Source organism: Myripristis murdjan, chromosome 22 (genome assembly GCF_902150065.1).
Source record: "Myripristis murdjan chromosome 22, fMyrMur1.1, whole genome shotgun sequence".
NCBI classification, from domain to species: domain Eukaryota; kingdom Metazoa; phylum Chordata; class Actinopteri; order Holocentriformes; family Holocentridae; genus Myripristis; species Myripristis murdjan.
Window position 1 is genome coordinate 12,232,240 of NC_044001.1, and position 19,805 is coordinate 12,252,044.

At 39.3% G+C, this 19,805-nt stretch overlaps 1 protein-coding gene across 1 annotated transcript; it reads right to left on the minus strand.

Moving 5' to 3' along the window:
* plb1 (phospholipase B1) lies at positions 1 to 16,324 on the minus strand (the record flags this gene model as incomplete). The annotated part of the gene is given in 40 exon segments (XM_030044889.1): positions 1 to 288; positions 668 to 742; positions 893 to 988; positions 1,109 to 1,213; positions 1,360 to 1,441; positions 1,900 to 1,994; positions 2,750 to 2,815; positions 3,803 to 3,883; positions 4,063 to 4,114; positions 4,283 to 4,382; positions 4,543 to 4,586; positions 4,685 to 4,752; positions 5,103 to 5,161; positions 5,251 to 5,311; positions 5,444 to 5,521; positions 5,641 to 5,712; positions 5,790 to 5,885; positions 6,022 to 6,126; positions 6,496 to 6,577; positions 6,994 to 7,094; positions 7,195 to 7,260; positions 7,877 to 7,957; positions 8,087 to 8,138; positions 8,299 to 8,407; positions 9,179 to 9,222; positions 9,337 to 9,410; positions 9,530 to 9,588; positions 9,702 to 9,762; positions 9,852 to 9,935; positions 10,164 to 10,232; positions 10,620 to 10,674; positions 10,805 to 10,929; positions 11,033 to 11,105; positions 11,239 to 11,300; positions 11,426 to 11,491; positions 11,655 to 11,720; positions 12,755 to 12,806; positions 12,905 to 12,971; positions 15,982 to 16,016; positions 16,215 to 16,324. Coding segments are annotated over 40 exon segments (3,216 nt in total), but the record flags the coding sequence as incomplete, so codon positions are not given.
* Between the last annotated feature and the right edge of the window lie 3,481 nt (positions 16,325 to 19,805).

Genomic DNA, 19,805 nt, shown 5'->3' on the forward strand with positions numbered 1-19,805 from the left:
TTAAAGCCCAGTGGCCTTCATCTCCACCATAGTCTGCATCCTCTGCTTGTTTCTTTTGTCCCTGCAGGAGAGGAAGAGCCAGGTGACACCCCAGCCGATCACAAGACCTACGACAGCCAGCAGAGCAGCAACCCATGTGTCCACGCCCTTTGAACAGGTTGGGGTGACTGCTGTGGTGGTGGTTGCTGGCGTGGTGGTGGTGGTTGCTGGCGTGGTGGTGGTGGTGGTGGTGGTGGTGGTGGTCAAACTGGGATGGCTGTTCACCTTTGTGAAGATGTACGGATGCTCCTGCAACACAAAAGTGGAGAGCAGGATAGGCCTTAAATCTCGGCATCTCATTCTAAGGGAGAGTCTGTAGCATTGGGTGATACAGCAATACTAAACTGATATTGTGATATTCAAGTAGATATCTGGGATTTTGGATTGCAATATTGTGATATGGTTTTAAAGTCTCCATTGAAGTAAAAGGGTGCAATTTGCTGAACTTATAAGATTGTAGGTGTTCTGTTATTTGCCCCTACCTGCTTAGTCATCATATCTACATTGCTGATGGCTGTTTATCAAAAATCTCATGTGTTTAAATATTTCATGCCAGAACCAGTAGCCATCCTTACAATATTGTCACAATATTTGAGTATTATGCATGCCTGTGTGGCAGCTTTCCTACCTCAGAGGGGCACTTGATTTTATTTCTGTCAGTTGTGAAATTGTTGTATGTCTGCTTTTTCCCCACCGGCTCCAACTGCAAACAAAAGAGAGCACACTGTATTTCTGCTCGGTTTTCAGCTGAATTTCAAAGGGAGGTGATTCAAATAGACCAATCGTAATCAAAAACCGCACTCTGTCAAACACAGGTAGCCTTCAGCTGTTCTGTTGCCCATGCCAAACTCACCATGTTGTTCCACAAAGCTATGGCCATGTCAGCATGTCCCCGTTCACTGAAGTGGAAGCAGTCCTCAGAGAAGTAGGTGGCGTCCGGTCTCCCCTCCTGAAGAAAAATAAAATACAACATTAGGTTTTTAAATGAATTATGTGTCCCAGAAGGAATGGATTATCGTTTTCTACAAGTGCATGTTTTTGTGTGTTTGTTTGTGCACCGAGGACTTACAGTGTTCAAAGGAACGATGGAGTTTCTGAAAAAGGGCTGCACGACCACAGTGAAGTCCTCTCTGTCATCATAACGGCCTCCATACGCCAGCTCTTCGGTCTTAGTCTGAGAGAAGTACCACAAACGCTACTATTACTGAGACTACTATAATGGACTTTTCTTATTGCATTTCAACATGGTTAAGTGTTTTGTTAAATAGTAACATTGGGTGGGAAGACCGCACTGTGGTCTCATTGATCCAGTCCACTAACCTGCAGTTCCCGATTGATCCGTTTTACCTCAGCCAGCTCTGGAGAATCGTCCCCTGGTAGCAGGAAGCACGGACAGACATACCTTAGGATCAAGGGTGAAACAAAAAAAAACATTTACACTCAAAGATGCTTCACTTTATAGACAAAATCTAAAATAAGCAGCAAAAAATATGTGCATGCAATGACTAATAATAATAATAACAGCTGATTTTGCAGAATAAAATGTTTCTATGAATGTCTATGAATTGTCACTCTACCAATCAAGGGACTACCCTCTGCTTAGTGGCAAATGTTTGTATAACCTTATTTGCAGACTTATGGACAACCTGGGGTAAACATCATTAATTGATTGTTGATTCAGGGAGTTAGTCCTCTAGCAAATACAGAAATTAAATGTATTCCTTTGCTGGATCAACTATCGTGTGTGTGTACAACATCAATATCAAGATACATTTCACTGCCCCCCAGGAGAAATTAGCCTTGGACTCAGTGGTATTGATTCATATGGATTGATTCCTGTGGATGGACTGATGAACGTACTTTTGTAACACATTGCACCCAAGACTGTCCCTTTTGACTCTGCGTAGGCCTTCGATTTCTAGGATCTCAATGATGTTAACGATCACCCTGGGGACCTACGGCCATGAGGCAAGAAGAACACACTCATGCAGGGTCGAAGAGTAACATTCAAAACTCACCTTTACAAGGATCAATAACATGAGAAAAGGTAAGGAAAGGCAAATTAAGGTAGGGGAACAGAACCTTATAGATTCCTGAGGGGGAAATGCATCGTTGAGCAGATTTAAGGGATACCTACAGCTATACTATTTTTTTTCAATTATGGCATACATTACATCATCAAAGTTTTAGACAAACTTATTCATCGCCACAGAGAAATTCATTGCCACCTGATAACCAGTCAACACACAACAACAGCAACATATACTACAAAACATGATTACTGGCAGGAAAAGGCACCACACTAAAACTGCAAAATGTCAGTCATTAAAAAAGAAGCAAGTCCAAGTGTAGAACAATAAATCAAGCATAGTACCGTACACAAAATCCCAGTGCTGTAAAGTACAAGTCAGGCAAAGTGCAAACCATGTACAGATACAGTCCAGACAGATTAGCTATATTCATTAGAGCTGGCTATATTCATTAAGGAATTTTACTGAAGCTGGGACAAAGGATTTCCTAAGTCTCCCTGTAGAACATAAAGGCATCATCGGGCATTCAACTAAAACAACAACTAATTGAAAAAACAGTGTAAAGGATGGCCTTCATAATTCAGAACTGTCTGCAGTTTGGACCTGGTTCTCTTTTTTTAGAGTAACCTCCAGAGAATCTGGGCTCAGTTTATTGTAGGACAACAAAGACATCATCTTACCTCTTGGTACAGAATATCCAAGCTTGTCATCATGTGATGACTGTAGTTTGCAGGTGACAAAGAGGCCTGTGTATTAAAGAAAGCAATTATAGTAATTATAAGATATCATTATTTTATAGTGAACATGTAAACAAATCAGCCCATAATGATTTGTGCTGTTTTTACTTTGAGAGGAGGAAAAGTCCACACTATATTTGTTGCAACCCAAATTGGATTTATTTCCACCAAAATGTGATGTTTCGAGCCTTAGCTCTGTGCATATAGACTACCCGCCAAAAGCCAAAAGGATAAGAGGAAAACTGGCCATGATTGTGCACATAAAACAAATATCAACCAAAAGTGGCAATGCCATGCAACATGTATGAGTGAACTAGCAACAGCAGTGAGTTACTAACACTAAGCTGTCACTACTGTAGTCTCAGAGCTCATTTCAAATTTATGCCGTGCTTTGATATTCTGCTTCAAAGTACAAACATTAAAAGAGAGACTACTCTGGTGGTGGAAAGGGAGAAGAGTGATGGAGAGTGAGAGGGAAAAAATGAAGGGGAGAGAAACGAGGTAAAACGTGGACGAGGAGAGAAGAGGAAAATGGAGAAGATAAGACTGAGACAGAGACAGGATGAAGAGAGTCTGGGTTGACTTCTCCCTTGTTTATGCCTCTTCGAGAACAAGGCCTGTCACTGTGCCTGTGTGCTTGTTTCATGCAGACAGAGGTTGAGATAGAGGAGGGGGGGTGCTTTGTGTTGGAGGGCTAAAGTGACAGAATGTGCTCATTCAAAAGAAACCTTGTCTGCTCTCATCTCACTCTGACACAATAAAACAATTAGGGGAGGGCTGTTCACAATGCTTGATTATTCTGCTCCAATGCTTATCCCACTTGGCGAGTGATATCATAAGACAGCACTAAACAGAGCATCGTGCAACATCAAAGAGGTTATAACCACATTGCTATGACTGAAGATTGTCTTGTATTGTTTCATAAATGCGTTTCATCTACTCGTTCATCCTGCAGAGGTTGGGCAGTTTCTGTGAAGTCTTCCTGCGGGAGCTCACCCTGTCATTGCAGTACTGGCACAGGTCATTGCCTCCAATGAAGAGGGTCACCAGCTTCCAGTCTTTCTCAAAATCCACAGCCTAGAACCACAAGACGAAAAGACAGGGGGTAAAAATAGAGAGGAACAGATATGACATCAACTGCTCTTGTTTTTCAGTCACGTAAATATGAAATATTATAACATCTGTGGGCACAGAATTAGCATCACTGCATGCAACAGAATCACTGATGCTGAATGCAGCCGATGTAACGGACTTACAGAGTTGTTTTTCATGGTTTCAATCAGCTGTCTGACCTGCCCTGGGATTCCTCTGTTTAAAATTAAAGAGTAAGGCTTCATGGGATTACAAAACGTTAAAAAAGGGCATAGTAATATTTGAAACTGTAAGATGACAATATATAATTATTTAGATGTCCTGGTGCTTAATGTGGGCACAAAGACAAAGTTCAAAGTAGATCAAAGATGCTGCAGCACTCACGATATTTTAGCCCCTGATACAGCCACATTGAAGCCAGTTGTCTTTTTCCCTCGGCCCGTTGACATTCCTTTGATGTTTGGATTGAACTTCTTAAGAATATCTGATGAAAAAAGAAGAAGAGATAGTACTGCACAACAGACAAAAGTAGCTTTATGAAGAAGCAATATTAGATCATATGCCAAGTCTCCCATCTAGTGGTGACAATGTGCATTACACTTGTGTGTCCCTGTGTAGAAACGGAGTGGAGGCTCAGGACTTACTGGGTAATGTTGTGACAGTATCAAGAGTTTTATCTCCCCCAATGCTTGTCGATAAAAAAGCAAACACAAAATGTTAGAAAATGTTATCCACAGCCAGTGTTCATGATTTGCTTTTGCATACAGTTTGTGTGCAGCTTCTTACCTCCACGATACTCCTCTGTACTCAGTTCGTAATTCCAGGAGATTCCTTGCCTTAGCCCCGAAGCCAGTCTACCTCCAGAAAAAAATAAACTGAATATACAGCAGACAACTGCAGAGGATTTGCATGGGTAAACACACAGACATAGACACACACAACAGTGAGGAAGGAAAAAACCAAGGCACTGTTCCTCTGTCCAGAATTAGAATAAAAATTAAATTAAATCAGATTAAATTAATTTAGAATAAAAAAGTGCAGCTGAGATGTATTTTTTAGAATTCCTTATTGTGTGCCACCTTAATAAAAGCATTTTTTTTTTTTTTTAATGAATGCCTTGGCTTTCCCTTGCTAATGATTTCATATTCTGATTTGGACATGGTTAAAGAGAACACACACAGGCTTGCACTGCATACAAACTCACAGTTAGCGAGTCTCCAAGTGCAGCCACCACTTTGATGTCTCCGGGTCGCAATCTGTGAACTACAAAAAGACCAACACGGGTACAACTTCAGTATGGCACGTCTACATTTCTCTGGGGCTAACACCTGCGAAACACCTTGAATGCTCACCTGAAGTGGGCACAGAGTCAGATGGAGCTACATGAACACAGGAGAAGTCACTGCCCCAGTTCTAATGAATGACAGATACATGGTTTTCATCAGTGCACAACCACAGATTACATGTCAATTATAATCTACGACTATAGGTTATTTTCATTAGTGGCCGATCAAAAGTGCATGAATGACAAAAACTGCAGCCTACCGTTACTGGAGGAGGAGTAGGAGGGGGGCCTGGAAAGGTGTAGTTGCTGTTGGGAGCGGTTCTAAAGAATGGCATGGTCTAATGAAGAAACAATCAAGAGCACATTTATATGCCAACATAAAGACAAAATGATGAATATTATTTGATAAATTGGCAGGCACATTGAATGTCATTAATGCAACCCTGTGCAATGTTACCTCAGAGGGACACTTCAAATCGATGCCAGCCATGAAGTCTTGGGTAAAGGTTTTGTTACCCACTGGTTCTAGCTATAACAGATTGTGAGACTCAGTAATCCAACAAAAATAATCTAACCACATGTGCTTGAATATCTGAGACTTTATACCATGTTGTTCCAAAGAGCACGAGCCATGAGGGTGTGAGCTCTCTGGCTGAGGTGGAAACAGTCGGGAGAAAAGTAGGAGCGATCAGGCCGGCCATCCTTCAAAAAGAGGAAACAAGTGGCAGAAATGAAGAAGCAGTATAGACAAAAGAGAAATTCATCTAGGAAAATGACATCAGAAGTATTCAAATTATGTTAGGGCCATCTGTGAGGACACAGTTTTGTCGGTTCTTACTTCTAGTCTGGGAAGGAAGACCTCTCTGAAGAAGGGCTGCAGCACCACGGTGAAGTTGCCGTGGGTGTCATAGCGCCCCGAGTCAACTAGCTGTTTCATAGCATGCTGGCAGGAGTGGCAAACAGACAGAATCACAGCAAATTTTACAGTTTAAAAGTGTTGATTTTTCAGTGATAGCTGTTTTAAGCTGAAGACATGGCAAACACGCAGTCCAAACTTAATTTTCAATAGGGGCTGGGAGGAAATTCCCATAGGAGAGCATTACTTAGGACTGAGAAGGCTCCCACACACTCCTCACCTCTGCTCGATTCTTTATTTTTGTCAATGTTTCAACATTTTCAAAGGTTTATAGCAAAATGTTGACAAAATTAAAGTGTTAAGCGTGTGTTGGGGAGCCTTCTTAATTCTCAGCTATTCTGAGTTGACCAGCTGTTTGTCCTCTCACGTAGCTGACTTCACTTGAGGGACCCTCACCTGGTAAGCTTTATTGAGGTCTTTGACCTTCTGGAGCTCAGCAGATCCCTCAGTAGGCTTCAGTATACAAGGGCAAACCAATCTGGAGCATACATAATAAAACAGTTTGCATTAGGGCTGCAGAAATAAATAATCAAAATTATTTAGATCACAATATGGCTAAGAGCAATATCTAAATCACAGGAGCTGCATTTTTTTTTTTAAGATAAAACGTGTGATCAAATACCATTATTTATGCAGTACTGTAGTGTTAAAGACATGCACAAGCCTAAAAGTTGTGAAAATGAAAATTATGATGCAAATATTATCATTCACACGATAATTGTGAATATCACAATCCCAACATCCCCAAATAATTTGTATTGTTATTTATTTTATTTTTTTTACAATATTGTTCAGCTCCAGTTTGAATAATTACTTGTTTGATTATTTTTTCATTAACTTGCTTGTGTCACCTCACCGGTATTGATAAATTCCAGTGCAGCAGGCCTCACTTACTTTACAAACCAGGTGGGACAGCCCAGACTCTTATCACTGTGCAGATCACGCAGTGGAACAATGTGTAACAGCTCTACGAGATTCACAATGGCACGAGGTACCTTGGTGGGAACAAAACAGGGTTAGGTAGGCTGTCTGTATGACCAACATACAGAGACAGCATATAAGTGCAAAATGCACAAAAATGCATACTACACACACCTCATTATGGAGAATATCCAGAGCCTGACGGATACGCTCCACCACATTCGCGGGTGAGAAATAAATCTGTGGAAAGAATGATATGTGTTACTGCACAGAGCCTACAGCACATTATGTATGAGCCACATGCATTCAGCCTCAAATGTAACCTGTTTTCTCCTGCATTCTGTAAATACTTCTTGATAAATGAGGCAGTGTAAGTACAAGCAATTCAATGAAAGAAACTGCCTTTAAAGCCTCTGAAGACTCAAAACTTTTCATATAGAACTTAATTTAACAAAGGAGATTATTCAGACCAAATATCCTATCAAATATCTTGTTTTTTTTTTTTTTTTTATACATGAAAAGTAAAGTCTTTGACAATATTCACTCAGAGGCCACTTTAACGGGTCCACCTGCACAATCTCATACAAAAACATTAGACAAAACATTAGAAACACCTCTCAATATAATGTAGTCCAGTACAAGATCTCTGCAAACTGCAACCTCAATAATAAACATAAATTTAAACATTCTCCACAATGTCAGCAAAAACTGAACATTATAAACTTTCTTAAAAAGTAAAATTTATGGCAGAGCTGCTGCATTGAAATGGCTTCATATAGATATGGAAATTGTACAAAAAACAGCAAAAATGACACTGAAAATAATTATTTAAAAATCAGTCAATATGAATGCTCACACTATCTGTGCAGAAGTCACATATGTCATTGCCCCCAATGAACATGGTGATCACTTTCCAGTCATTATGGAAATCAATTCGCTGAGAAAGAGATAAGATGTTAACATAGGATAAGCTTTTTTACTTTTATATTCCTTAGTTGGAAAATAAAATTGAGATCATGCAGTATGTGTTTTAATGTGTGTTTGAATTGCTACTTTACTGTCTTACCACATCATTTTTCATTTTGTCCACTAGAGTGCGCACCTGGCTGACCATGTCACTGAAAATAATGCATTTTTGGTGGCAGAGGTCAGTAAAAGCATTGCAAATTGTTATAATGTGCTCTAACATCACTTCTATTTGGCTTTCACTGAACAGGATGAGCCCAAAGATGGAGAAGAGGGAAGTGAGGAGACAAAAACACGGAGGAGATGACTGACCCACTCTTAGCTCCTGACACGGCTTGGTTGAGGAAGGCCTTAGGGTTGTTCTCTTTACCTATTCCCTCTGAGAAGCCAGTCAACGAGGGGTTAAACTCCCTCAGGATGTCTGCGTGTCACACCAACAGGTAACTTCAGTAAAGGTAACATGGAGTTTAAATCAATAGGCAGTGTTATGTGCATTGTTTTTAAGACTGAGTGAAATTTTAATGATTCCTGTTAGAAGAAAAGAAACTGGGTCAGTGCAGCAGCAAACGGTAGAGAGCAACAAGGGAAAATAACACCTAAATAGAAACAGAGCAGGAATCAAACATAATAATGATTACAATCCTACAACATATTAAGTAAGCATATGCACAAGCATGCAAGGTATGCAAAATAACAGAAATAGAACATACTGAGACATACAAAAATCTTTTAAAATAAATACAATATAATGTGAGGTAAGAAAATAAATGACGATAATTAGCTATAGACATTATATGTAGAAAGATAGAATGTGAGGGTATAAAAAATGTGGCTTGAACATAATAAAGTTTCTTATCATGGATAATCAAAGGCATCCTAAAAGCATTTAGCTGGTCCAACTAGGCCATCAAGTTCGGGTAAAATGCAAGAGTGTTACACAGTTAGGTCTGTAATTGGTGGCGATAAGATCACTCACAATAACTTTACTGAGGCAGTTACATCATAATCACTGATGGTTAGCAATCATACTGTTGCAATATGCAAGTAACAGAGATAAGACAGAGGAAATATGATGGACATCTGATATTTACTAAATAACTGAGCTTCTGTAGGCCTGTTTTCTATTTCATTTAGTTTGCATGGGATGCCATCATATATTGGGGTAAAGCAATAACATCAGAGAAATACATACTTGGCAGGGTGGTCACAGTTGTAATGTTGGCATCACCACCGATGCTGCAAATTGCAGACATAACCTGTTAGTTTCAAATGCTACGCACAAAACAACCTAGTCAGAACTTCTCCACATTAACAAGAGATTTAATAAACAGGTATACTAGATTACCATACCTCCATGACAGTCCTCTGTACTCGTTTATCACTAACAGAAGGTTGTCTGTTCCTGCACCCACACCATTAGCTGCCTGCACAGAGGACATCAAGAGGTGAGGTGGTCAGATTATGTGTAAAATTGACCTTACCAAGTAGAAAAGATAGCAGAGGAAAGCATTGTTCTGTAAAACGGCAGAGGGGACAAACTCACCGTCAAAGAGTCACCCACTGCCGCCACCACTTTGATGTCTCCAGGTCTGAGCTCATGAACTACACAGGAGAGAAAATCATTTGTTTGGACCTAAATGGCACAAGCTACTTCCCAAAATGTGCTAGGTGAAAAGACAAAAATCTATGTATCTTTTTTCTTTTTTTTTTTTTACCTGAAGTAGGGGTAGTAGGAGATGGACTGCGGTCTGTGCAGGGTATCTCTGTACCCATAACCTGAAAACATATAATCAAGAATAAATATTTACCCACAGTCGCTCTGCAGTCTAATTTTGATCACAGTGGAGTAAAAGCAATAGTCTCACAGGGTCTATTGGTGGAGAAGCTTCGCTGTGAACTCTCTCCTCTGTGTCGGGGGAATTTCTCTGTGTCCGCAGATAAGGTTGGTCCTGAGATAAGAGTGAAGAAGACACTATGTCAGTATTCTAACCATATCATTTAATTTCATCTGATGCTCTATCATTTGGATTAGTAGCAGTTTGAGTGCTGAATGCTGCCAGTAGTAGGTCATTGTGTGATGCATTTCTCTACTATTTTTGGACTGCAGCTAAACAGCATGGTAATTACACATTCAGGCTGAGTGGTTAAGTACAGTGATACGTGATGACATGCCTCACCTGTGTAGGGCAAGGGATAGTGATGACATTGCTGTCCTTAAGCTCTGCCTCACCCTTCAGTGGCTGGAGCTGAGGGAGAAAAAGTTGCAGTTGGTTTGGGTTAGTGTCAAGTCACAGCCGACAGCCATACGGCATTGATTAGATAATTCTAATGTACAGACATATGTCTGAGTGAAGTATCATAGATCATCTCCTCAAGATTATCTGCGGTACATCTCTTATCTAATCTTTCTTCAGAATAATATCACGGCATCATGTTCCATCTTCCTTTTGCTTTGATCGGAAGGTTTTCTGTGTTGACTCACTTTACAACTGAGACACAAGGTCAGTTTTCGGGTCAGAATGACACATAAATCAGCAAGGACAGTCGTCAGCATAGAAATTGTTGCTGCTACACCTTAAGGTACACAGTGTACGTTTCACTGACATTCAAAATTTCATTTAATAAGAGCATACCATGTTTGTCCATAGCTGAACAGCCACTCTGTCCAAGTCAGACAATGTGCTGTCCCTCTGTGAAGAAAAGCATGTGGTTTCTTATTATATATTAGCCATATCTTACATTTGTGATTGTTACTGGCAGCACAGATGGATGTCCATAGTTGTTGATATATTGTTGATAAAAACTAGCCTCTGGGCACGTCCTTTCCATACTTACAGAGTGTGAGATTGGCTCGAGGATAATCGGAATAGACTGCAGCAAGGCTGTGAAGTCTTCACTGCTGCTGTGCCACTTTGGATTTTTCAAGACACGATGAAGAGAGTCCTGACAAAAAAGGCACACACATAATTAGGAGGCAAGCGACAAATTGTGATTTAGACAAGCATGAGCCACATACACACACATCATTCACATTTACATACTTTACCTGTAGTGTTTGTATAAGAGTGGCTCTGTGCAGTCGTTGGTTTATGTTGTCGTCGTTCATGCACTGACACAAACTACAAATAAAAATGATATAAATGCAAGACATCCAAATACCTTATTGCCACATCATTGCATTTTACAATGAACAGTATAAAGAGCAAGAGTTCTATCAGGTAAAATTAATTTGCAGTATTTTGTCATTCAAACACTCACTTGTCATGCTGAGGTTGTGCACTCCAGACCACAGTGTGAACTAAAGTGTGATGCAACTGAAAACATCAAAGTAGAATATTAATTTAACAGCAAGGATGAGTCAGTATTTCTCATATTCTGTAGTGAAACAGTCCAGGTCCTTTCACAGAAACACTTCAAATGACAAATAGAAGTGCCTTACCCTGCGCTGCAACAGCTGCAGAGCTGCGTCCACCTCCTGCACAACAGCTTCAACTTCTGCAGCAGCCTGAGGCACAAAGACAAGAGAGTTGCAACATGAACATCTTGCACCCTCTGAGTATCCTGGATCAAGCATGATTTCATTGAAGTTCTGAAAACTGAAACTATGGCTTGAACTAATATTTGCATTTGATATTCTTGTGCAAAGGATATGTGAGTGTCAGTCTTACCTGTGGCGAACAGGTACACAGAGAATCTGCTGGAACAAACACCAGCACCAACTTCCAGTCTGTATCCTAAAAAAATGCACAGCAGCAGTTACGACTAGGAAACAATTCAGCATTATCATTTATTGTACGATAGGACAAGATAAGATAAGACAAGACAAGACAAGATAAGATATGATAAGATATGGCAATTTTTCCTGTCCCAAAGTAAATTTTTCTTGGACACCCCACTGTCTTAAGCATGAAAATCAGGTATGGAAACAAGTAACGAGTCAAACATGCACATACAACAGACAACAGATACAAACATACACTCAGTGTGCAACACATTGCATACATCAAAGTACAATAAGAAATGGTGATCTCAGCCTAGGGGGTGTTAAAGGCCCTATCGGATAGGGACACATGAGAGGCTGAGCCTGCTCTACGGTACCCTGTATCATCTGCCAGAGGGGAGCAGCTGGCATTCGGTTTGAAGGACATGAGTTGGGTCTGAAATGTCTTTCATTAATATCATATTGCACTGATTTGGTAATTTTGAGATATTATGACACACAAGTCTGCTGTGTCATACTTTTTTTTTTTTTTTTTAATTGAAAAACTATTTGAAAACTGTAGTGCTTTGTATGACATCACACCCAACTGCATCCTTGTAATATTGTAATAGTAATTTCAAACAGTAATTATCACCCTGCTCTAATTACCCTGTCACCATCTCTTGGCTTAAAACAGCAGCTTTGAAGATTCATACTACAAAACAAAATTCAGTTTCTGATTCTTTCTTAGAGCAGAAAATCTAATCTGTAAAGCTTGATAACATAACAGATTAGGGTCTTGTTTCTGTGGTTTCTAGCTTTGAGTGAGAGTCCCTTTTGTTGCAAGATACTGACTGAATTGTTCTAAATGAGGAGAGTAACTCATGCAAATTCTTAAAGTGATCAGTAGCCTATTCTGCTTTAAGTCAAATTATGCTGTCATTCAAAGTGTGTAAACATAACTATTCCCTGTGGCAAATATGAAAATACTTTAGATTGAAATGATAAAACATTTTTGGGGGAAGATAATACTGGGGCTATAAGGAGGTTATGAAGGACAAATGGTACCTGATGATGCAAAAGAGACAGAGATAGATCCTCAGCCTCCTCCAGCAGACTCCTGCAAAACATACACACATTCAACAGTAGCACTCTTTTACAGCATTTGTGTGTATGCATGTATGTTGTGCGTTTGTGTGTCATGTGCAGGTGTGTTACCTGTGCTGCAGTGAGGCCTCATCCACGTGCTGAATGATCACCTCTGGATTAAACATGGACAGCAGCTCTATTCAAGACACAGAAAGACAATTGTAAAATCTACAGCATGTTTGCCAATTTATTTTCAACTAGAGAAAACTCACTATAGCACAGTATAGGGATTGTGTATATTGTAAGTGGTGTTGTAAAAAAGGGAAGCTGGTAAAAACTAAGATCACAGTCATACTGGCAGTTTGGATTACTGTACTGTAGAGGTCAACAACCTCTGTTTATAGTCCTCTGTCTTATCCTTATCTTATCCTCTCTTAGCCTTACGAAGATAGATGCTCCTCAGATCATCTTTATCAGTAACTCATGGTATAAAGTGTTCTTTCTTAAGAAACTGTTGAGTTTTGAAAAGCGAGTCTAGACTGAGCCAGTTCTGTAGTACGTGTAGGTGTTTGCTATCTTTATCTGAGCCTGATGGGATACTGAACATAAAAATTGATACTGTCGAGATGATGCAAAATTGTATGATTATTATCATGACCTTAGATGCTTGTCGGGACTGTGCATAAATGTATTAATTTTTTAAAAAATCATTGATTATCAAGTTCAGTTTTTAATTTCGTATACAAATGTCTGAGACAATTTCAGGTCAAGGGCTCAAGGGCTCAAGAGCTGTGTAAAGTGAGAGTGGGTGGCTCAGCTGGTGGCACAGCAATCCCAGCTTTTTCTGTATGCCAGCTTCATCCCCAGGGCATAGAAGGAGACCACAATCATCCCCGTGTCCAAAAAACCGCACACCACGGCCTTGAATTACTTCTGGCCTGCAGCACTCAGCTCCATCCTCTGTAAGTGCATGGAGAGGATGAGGACTAGGGAGTTCACCACCACTGTGAACAGGAGCCTGGGCCCGCTCCAGTTCACCTATAAGGCGAAGCTGGGGGTCAAGGACTCCAGTTTAACACTTCTCGACATGGAGGCTAGGCATGGTCCTTTAATTTCCTCTTAACACAGTAAACATAAACACACTGCTGAACCGCCTCCACGGACTGCAAGTTAACACAACACTTAGTTTAAGGATTAAGCACAGGCCACAGCACATTATGGTGAATGGTTTTAAAATTAACAACATGGGTTCAAACACAGGGGTCCCACAAAGCCATGTTTTATCTCCTATCCTTTTTCCATATACACAAATGTAATAACCTGCAATAACCCTGCAATATCCTCCCTGTCCAAATACAGGCAGTATATGAGCACCTGATGGTCTCCCAGTTCCAGCAGAGCTCCCTGAAACTTAACATTGCCAAGACCAAGGAGCTGTGTAGTGGGGGGTGCCAGACATCAGGCTCCCCACATCCTCTCTTTGAGGTGCTCAGGTGGACCAGGGTCTGACCTTCAAGTATCTGAGCACCGAGATCAACCATCCTTACATTTAACATTGCACCCTGGTATAGCTTTCGTACAGGGAAAAGCAACAAAAAACTCACAGGAGTCATTGAAAAAGCAATAAAAATCACCAGCACCACCCAGCAGTGTTCAGAGCTGTTCGGCCAAGGAAAGGAAGGCAGCCGTCACCACATAGGACCGCTCATGTCCCCCCACCACCTCTTTCAGCTCCTGCCATCAGGCCGCGGTTTCAAAACCCCTCCAGCCAAAAACAAAACTTACAAAAATTCTTTCATATCTACTGCAATATCAGTTTTAAACAATGCAAATCAGACAGTCACTACACTTTTACACTACACAGTTTTGTATACCTACTATATTGTTATCCATCTTTGTTGTTCTGTTTTTATTCTGTTCTTATTTTATGATGGTTTGGAATTTCTTGAGGGAATTTCCCTGTAAAAATGTGTTTTATGTGATTTTACAAGTCTACATGTGTTCGTTTTTGTGTGTTTTATGAGCCCTCAGTGAACACAATTTTCTTTCACTATGTGATAGTCAGTAAAGTTTCTGAATCTGAATCTGAACTCTGAAATTTTCTTTGAAGCAGGCTTCAAAGAGATTAGATCTTAGATCTTATGTCTCTGCAGATTGCTTACTGTCAGCCGCATAATCAGTGGATACCCAGTGTGAAAAGTTTTTTTTTTTCTTCACTAAATTCCATTAAAAGTTAATAAGTCACAGAGCAAGGCTAACTTAACTTTATGGTTAACTAGAACAAGAAACAGGCATGAAGACAGACAGGAAACGGAAATTTAAAAAATAAAAAAAATTAAATGAAATAAAAAAAACAAAAATTTAAGTCAGCGAAAGATCTAAAACTAAACTGAACATGATGTCTATCTTCAAAGCTAACTGGTATAAATTAAAAAAGGAGTTGAAAGTGCCATACTCCCAGTGCAGAAAAGAGATGGTCCTCTAGATATGAACAGCCGTCCTTGATCAATACATCAATGCATACCACTGCATTCCTTTTTTTTCCAGAATCAAATACTCAAATACTATAACATTAACTGAAAGTAAATAAGGTTAACTAAAATTGAACAGTTGGCTATATAAAATATGAACAAAACCGAGCCAACATCCTCTGAAACGAATCATGACCAATGTGAATCAGAAAATCCAATTTTGTAATAAAAATAAAAAGTTAAATTTCTTGGAAATAATGAAACTACAACAAACAACCACAGACAAAACTACAGGAAACAATTCATAGTCTATATTCTGTGAATATATTTCAGCTTCACAGGTTTTGTATTGTGGATTGTTTGACTGTCAGGCACAGGTGAACTATTTTTCCAAATAAAATGTGTTGCCATGTCAGAGAAATCTGGCAAACAACAATCTGAGACGAAAAAAAAAAATTATTAAAGATGCTTCCACATAATATTCCATGTAATAATGCAACACTATGTTAATGCAGCGCAAACTCAAAGAATCCTACAATTACTGAGTCATTAAAGGGGAGCTACAACATGGTCCATATCAGAAGATTTAAATGTGTTGAAAACCAACACTATCATTTAAGAATAATTAAATGCTATACTTTTTGTAGAGAAATAAATATTCTACTTATTCTAGTTGTACTTATTCATGGAAATACTTGGCAGTACAGAAGGAAGTAAGGGAGAGTTTAGACTTACCAGCTAGTCTGCTTACAACTTTGGATGCCTCATTCCTGGTGATGTAAAAAAGATGAATTGTTAGAGGCAGCAAGTGTTGGTAAAAAGCAGACAATAACATGTTGTAGAGAACACCCTCGGGTACGAATCAGCTCTGGAGATTGCAGAGCAGCGCTGCGTATTTTACTGTCACGTTCAAATGGCTGTGGAAGTATTGCAGGAAACATTTGTGCACCTTAATCCCAGTTATTTACCTTTGTGAGAGGGGCATTCCCATGGCAGAAACCACTGAGATGTCAGCGGGCCTGAGAGTATGAACTGACGGAGAGGAAACAAAGGAAACGCAGTGGTTGATGAAGGCATGATGCAAATGCAGTATTTATGTATTTGAAAATAGTTTTAAAAAACTACCTGAGGAAGATGGGGGTGATGGGGCAGGCTCAGAGCAGAGTACTGACATATAATTTTCTCCCTGTGACAGAAAACAAATCCTCAGACTGCCTCTAATGCTGTATGTATACACAATACATATTTACTGTGCATTTCAAAAATATTCCAACATCAACATCAAAGTTGCACAGCTGGAAACACATACCATCTCTGATTTTTCCATTGATGATTTATTGTTTTGTTCGCCAGTGTTGACAGCATCTGAATAGGACAGATGAAACAAATACATTTAATAACAATACACAAGATACACACATGTACACATTATCTAGTCAAAAGATAACAAGTAAAGATACTAGTAACTTGCTGGTATGATCCCTTTAAAGATGAAAAGACAGCGTTCCTCTGTACTTTGCGCCTAACATCTGAGTATTGATCCACCAACAGATGTCACACTGTAAACCTCTCTGATGCTGTGTAAATCATCTACATAATTAACCCTGCACTGCAAAATCCCCAAGCAAGCTTAAACTGTGGAAATACAGTTGAAGAAAACACATGCTATGTAGAATGAAGGTATTGCATTTTATTTTTTGCAACAAAGAGGCTACAATAAGTACAATATTATCCACAAAATTCTGCAAATTACTACCACTTTACCTGCAAACTGAGCACAGGATCCCAGGACTGCCAGAATCAGAAGTCCAAATCTTGTCATGTTGTGGTGTGACAGTGAGCGACCACCTCTTTGCAAGTTTGTGCAATCACCTTCTCTTCTTCCTCAGCCTCAGAGACAGGATTACTGTATGCTTTCGCTGACTATCAAACTACACCTGTAAAGGGTGTGCAGCAGCAAGATGGCAAAGTTTTAGAGGGAAAAAAAAGATGCAAACCACTGATTGTCTCTGACTTTTATTGTAAGCCCTACCCTCTCTTTATTACTTGATCAGCCTATCAAAAAAACAAATCCCTGGAGTCGTACCTCCCCCTCCTTGACTGCTCATCTGCCCAGTTTGTTGGCATGTAACCGTGCTGCCTCCAGTTTTTCCTGCAGATCATAAGAATATCCCCAGGTCTTGCAACAGACCTCGATGATACATTATGGAAGGTGTGTGAGAGGTGGGGCCACCTTTTATGGCTGTTATGGCTCTGCGTCAGTCAATTAATGTTGTTTATCCTGCATTTTATGGATGAAAGAGACAGAAGACATAATCCATAATAATCCTGTGCACAATTAAAGACATTGACAACTAAATTCTTCAATTTGTAGTCATCATGGCATAGAAGTTTGATGTCCTGTCACTTCAAATTGTGTCCTCACTTTGAAAATGTTGAGTCAGACTGTATCACTGTTTAACCCAATTGATAAAATGAATCATGATGAAGCATAAAATGTTTTTTCATTAACAACTTTTTCATTAGCATAGCCATTGATTGAACAGAAACCTTTAAAAAAGTATAATGTATCCCCTGATCTTTCTCCACAAGGTTTTAAAAAAAATATCCATTAATAAAACAGAACTTATTCCTGTCAATTTAGCAAATTATTTGTCATTTGTCATTCATTCACATAAACATCTCCGTCCCAGGCTTTGACCTAGAAAGCCAAGACTCATATCTGACTGGCAGCATTTGTAGATCACAGGAGACCAACTCTGTGGACATAGTGATAGTAACCAGAGTGATTTTTCTGGGATATGGATGCATTTTCTGGTCCACAACTGTTTGCAGAGCTGCAATAAAATAATGTTAGGGTTTAAAAGCTCAAACAACTGTCTCATTAGACCATAAATATTCTCCCTTTCAAATTGTCAGTAATACAGCTGCAAAATTTGTCCTCAGAAATGAACCCTCTCTGATTTATAGCTTTTAGTGAGTTGTTCATGTTGACATGTATTGAATGGTGATAATAGCATGAATAACTGGGCGGATTTCCTTTTAAACTCTATGTTAATATTCTTTAACATGGAATTGCACTCCCAGTCCTTAAATGAACGCATATTTTCTTAACAGCACTTAACCCAAGGTGGTAAATGTAACGACTTCCTGATGTACTACAGTGTTATACAATTGCAGATGTCGCACCATGATAACAACCAGCAATAAAAAAAAAAAGTACAAGTTTGCTGTTTTCTCCACATGTGCAACACTGGACCTGTGATAACTTTTGGAGATGATTTGATGAGATATGATTAGACTGCTAAATGCTTTATGAATGAACTTATCCTTAGATCGGCTATACAGATAAAGTAGCCTGACCCTTGGAATCAGGAAAGAGCAAACCATGACATGTTATAAAGTTATAAACGAGTTATAAAGGAGGCCAAATGTAGGCCTATTTTAAGCCTTAGGACAAGTTTTTAATATTTCAAGTTTTCGAGCAAAGCACCACAAGTGTTTCTGTTGAGGCTGTCTGGTGGGTACGGATATATATTTTTGTGAATATGGTGGCCACTTTTATCCTAAACTCTTCTCTGGAAAATTATGATGAGCAGCGACTCCTGTTTTCTGCTACATATGACCAAAGAAAAAACTTTCTCTAACAGACACTCAGCTATAAACACTGAGAAGACCTGCATTGCAGATGAAGTGGACCATTTAACCTCAGTTCAACAGGTTCCAGTTTCTTTAGGTGTGTTGTCTACCATTTGTTCAATAACAAAAAGTGTTCTATAACAAAAGTGCAGAAACTTTAGACTTCTTAGTTTAGATAAAAGCATTTCACAGATTATTAAGTATGAATTCTATGAGCGGGATAAATGGAAGTAATTCAAATGTGTGCATAATTCAAAAGTGACAGGGCAGAGATGGGAGATACAATAGGCTGGGGTTAAAGAGCACATGGGGAAAGAAAGAAATGATTCCTGGCTGGCAGAAGCAACACTTGGGTTAACTAACTTCAACTGTATGACGCCACAATATACTGTCAACACTGACCTGAGGGCATGAGAAACTGTAGTAAACTGCCTGCAACTCTGGAATTTTACATCTTTGCCCACAGCACAGCATTTGGGGTCTTTTTATTTATTTATTTACTTTTATTAATAACAGGATAACATACAAACATCCAGGTAAAAAGCAACAGTGCATCAAATGACAATAAAAAATGTCAATTACATAAAAACAAAAACAACAACAGAAAAAAAAAAAAACACAGGAGTACACATATACATAAATATAAGCATAGTCAGAGCCTTCAGGGAAACATTTGGAATATCATAATAAATAATACCTTTAGGAATAAAAGAGTAGACAGGGTTAGTAGATGGAAAAAAAAGTGAGACTCTAGAGCTCTCTCTTTTTTTATGTATTATTTTAAGATATTACACAATTAAAAAAAGAGGTGAGAAAGTGTTTGATATTATTTTTACAGAAGCCACAGGAAGTGTCCGTGTCTGTAAACACTGACGCGGCGGAGAGGCGTGACGTCACGGCCGGATGTTGATAGTGGGAGG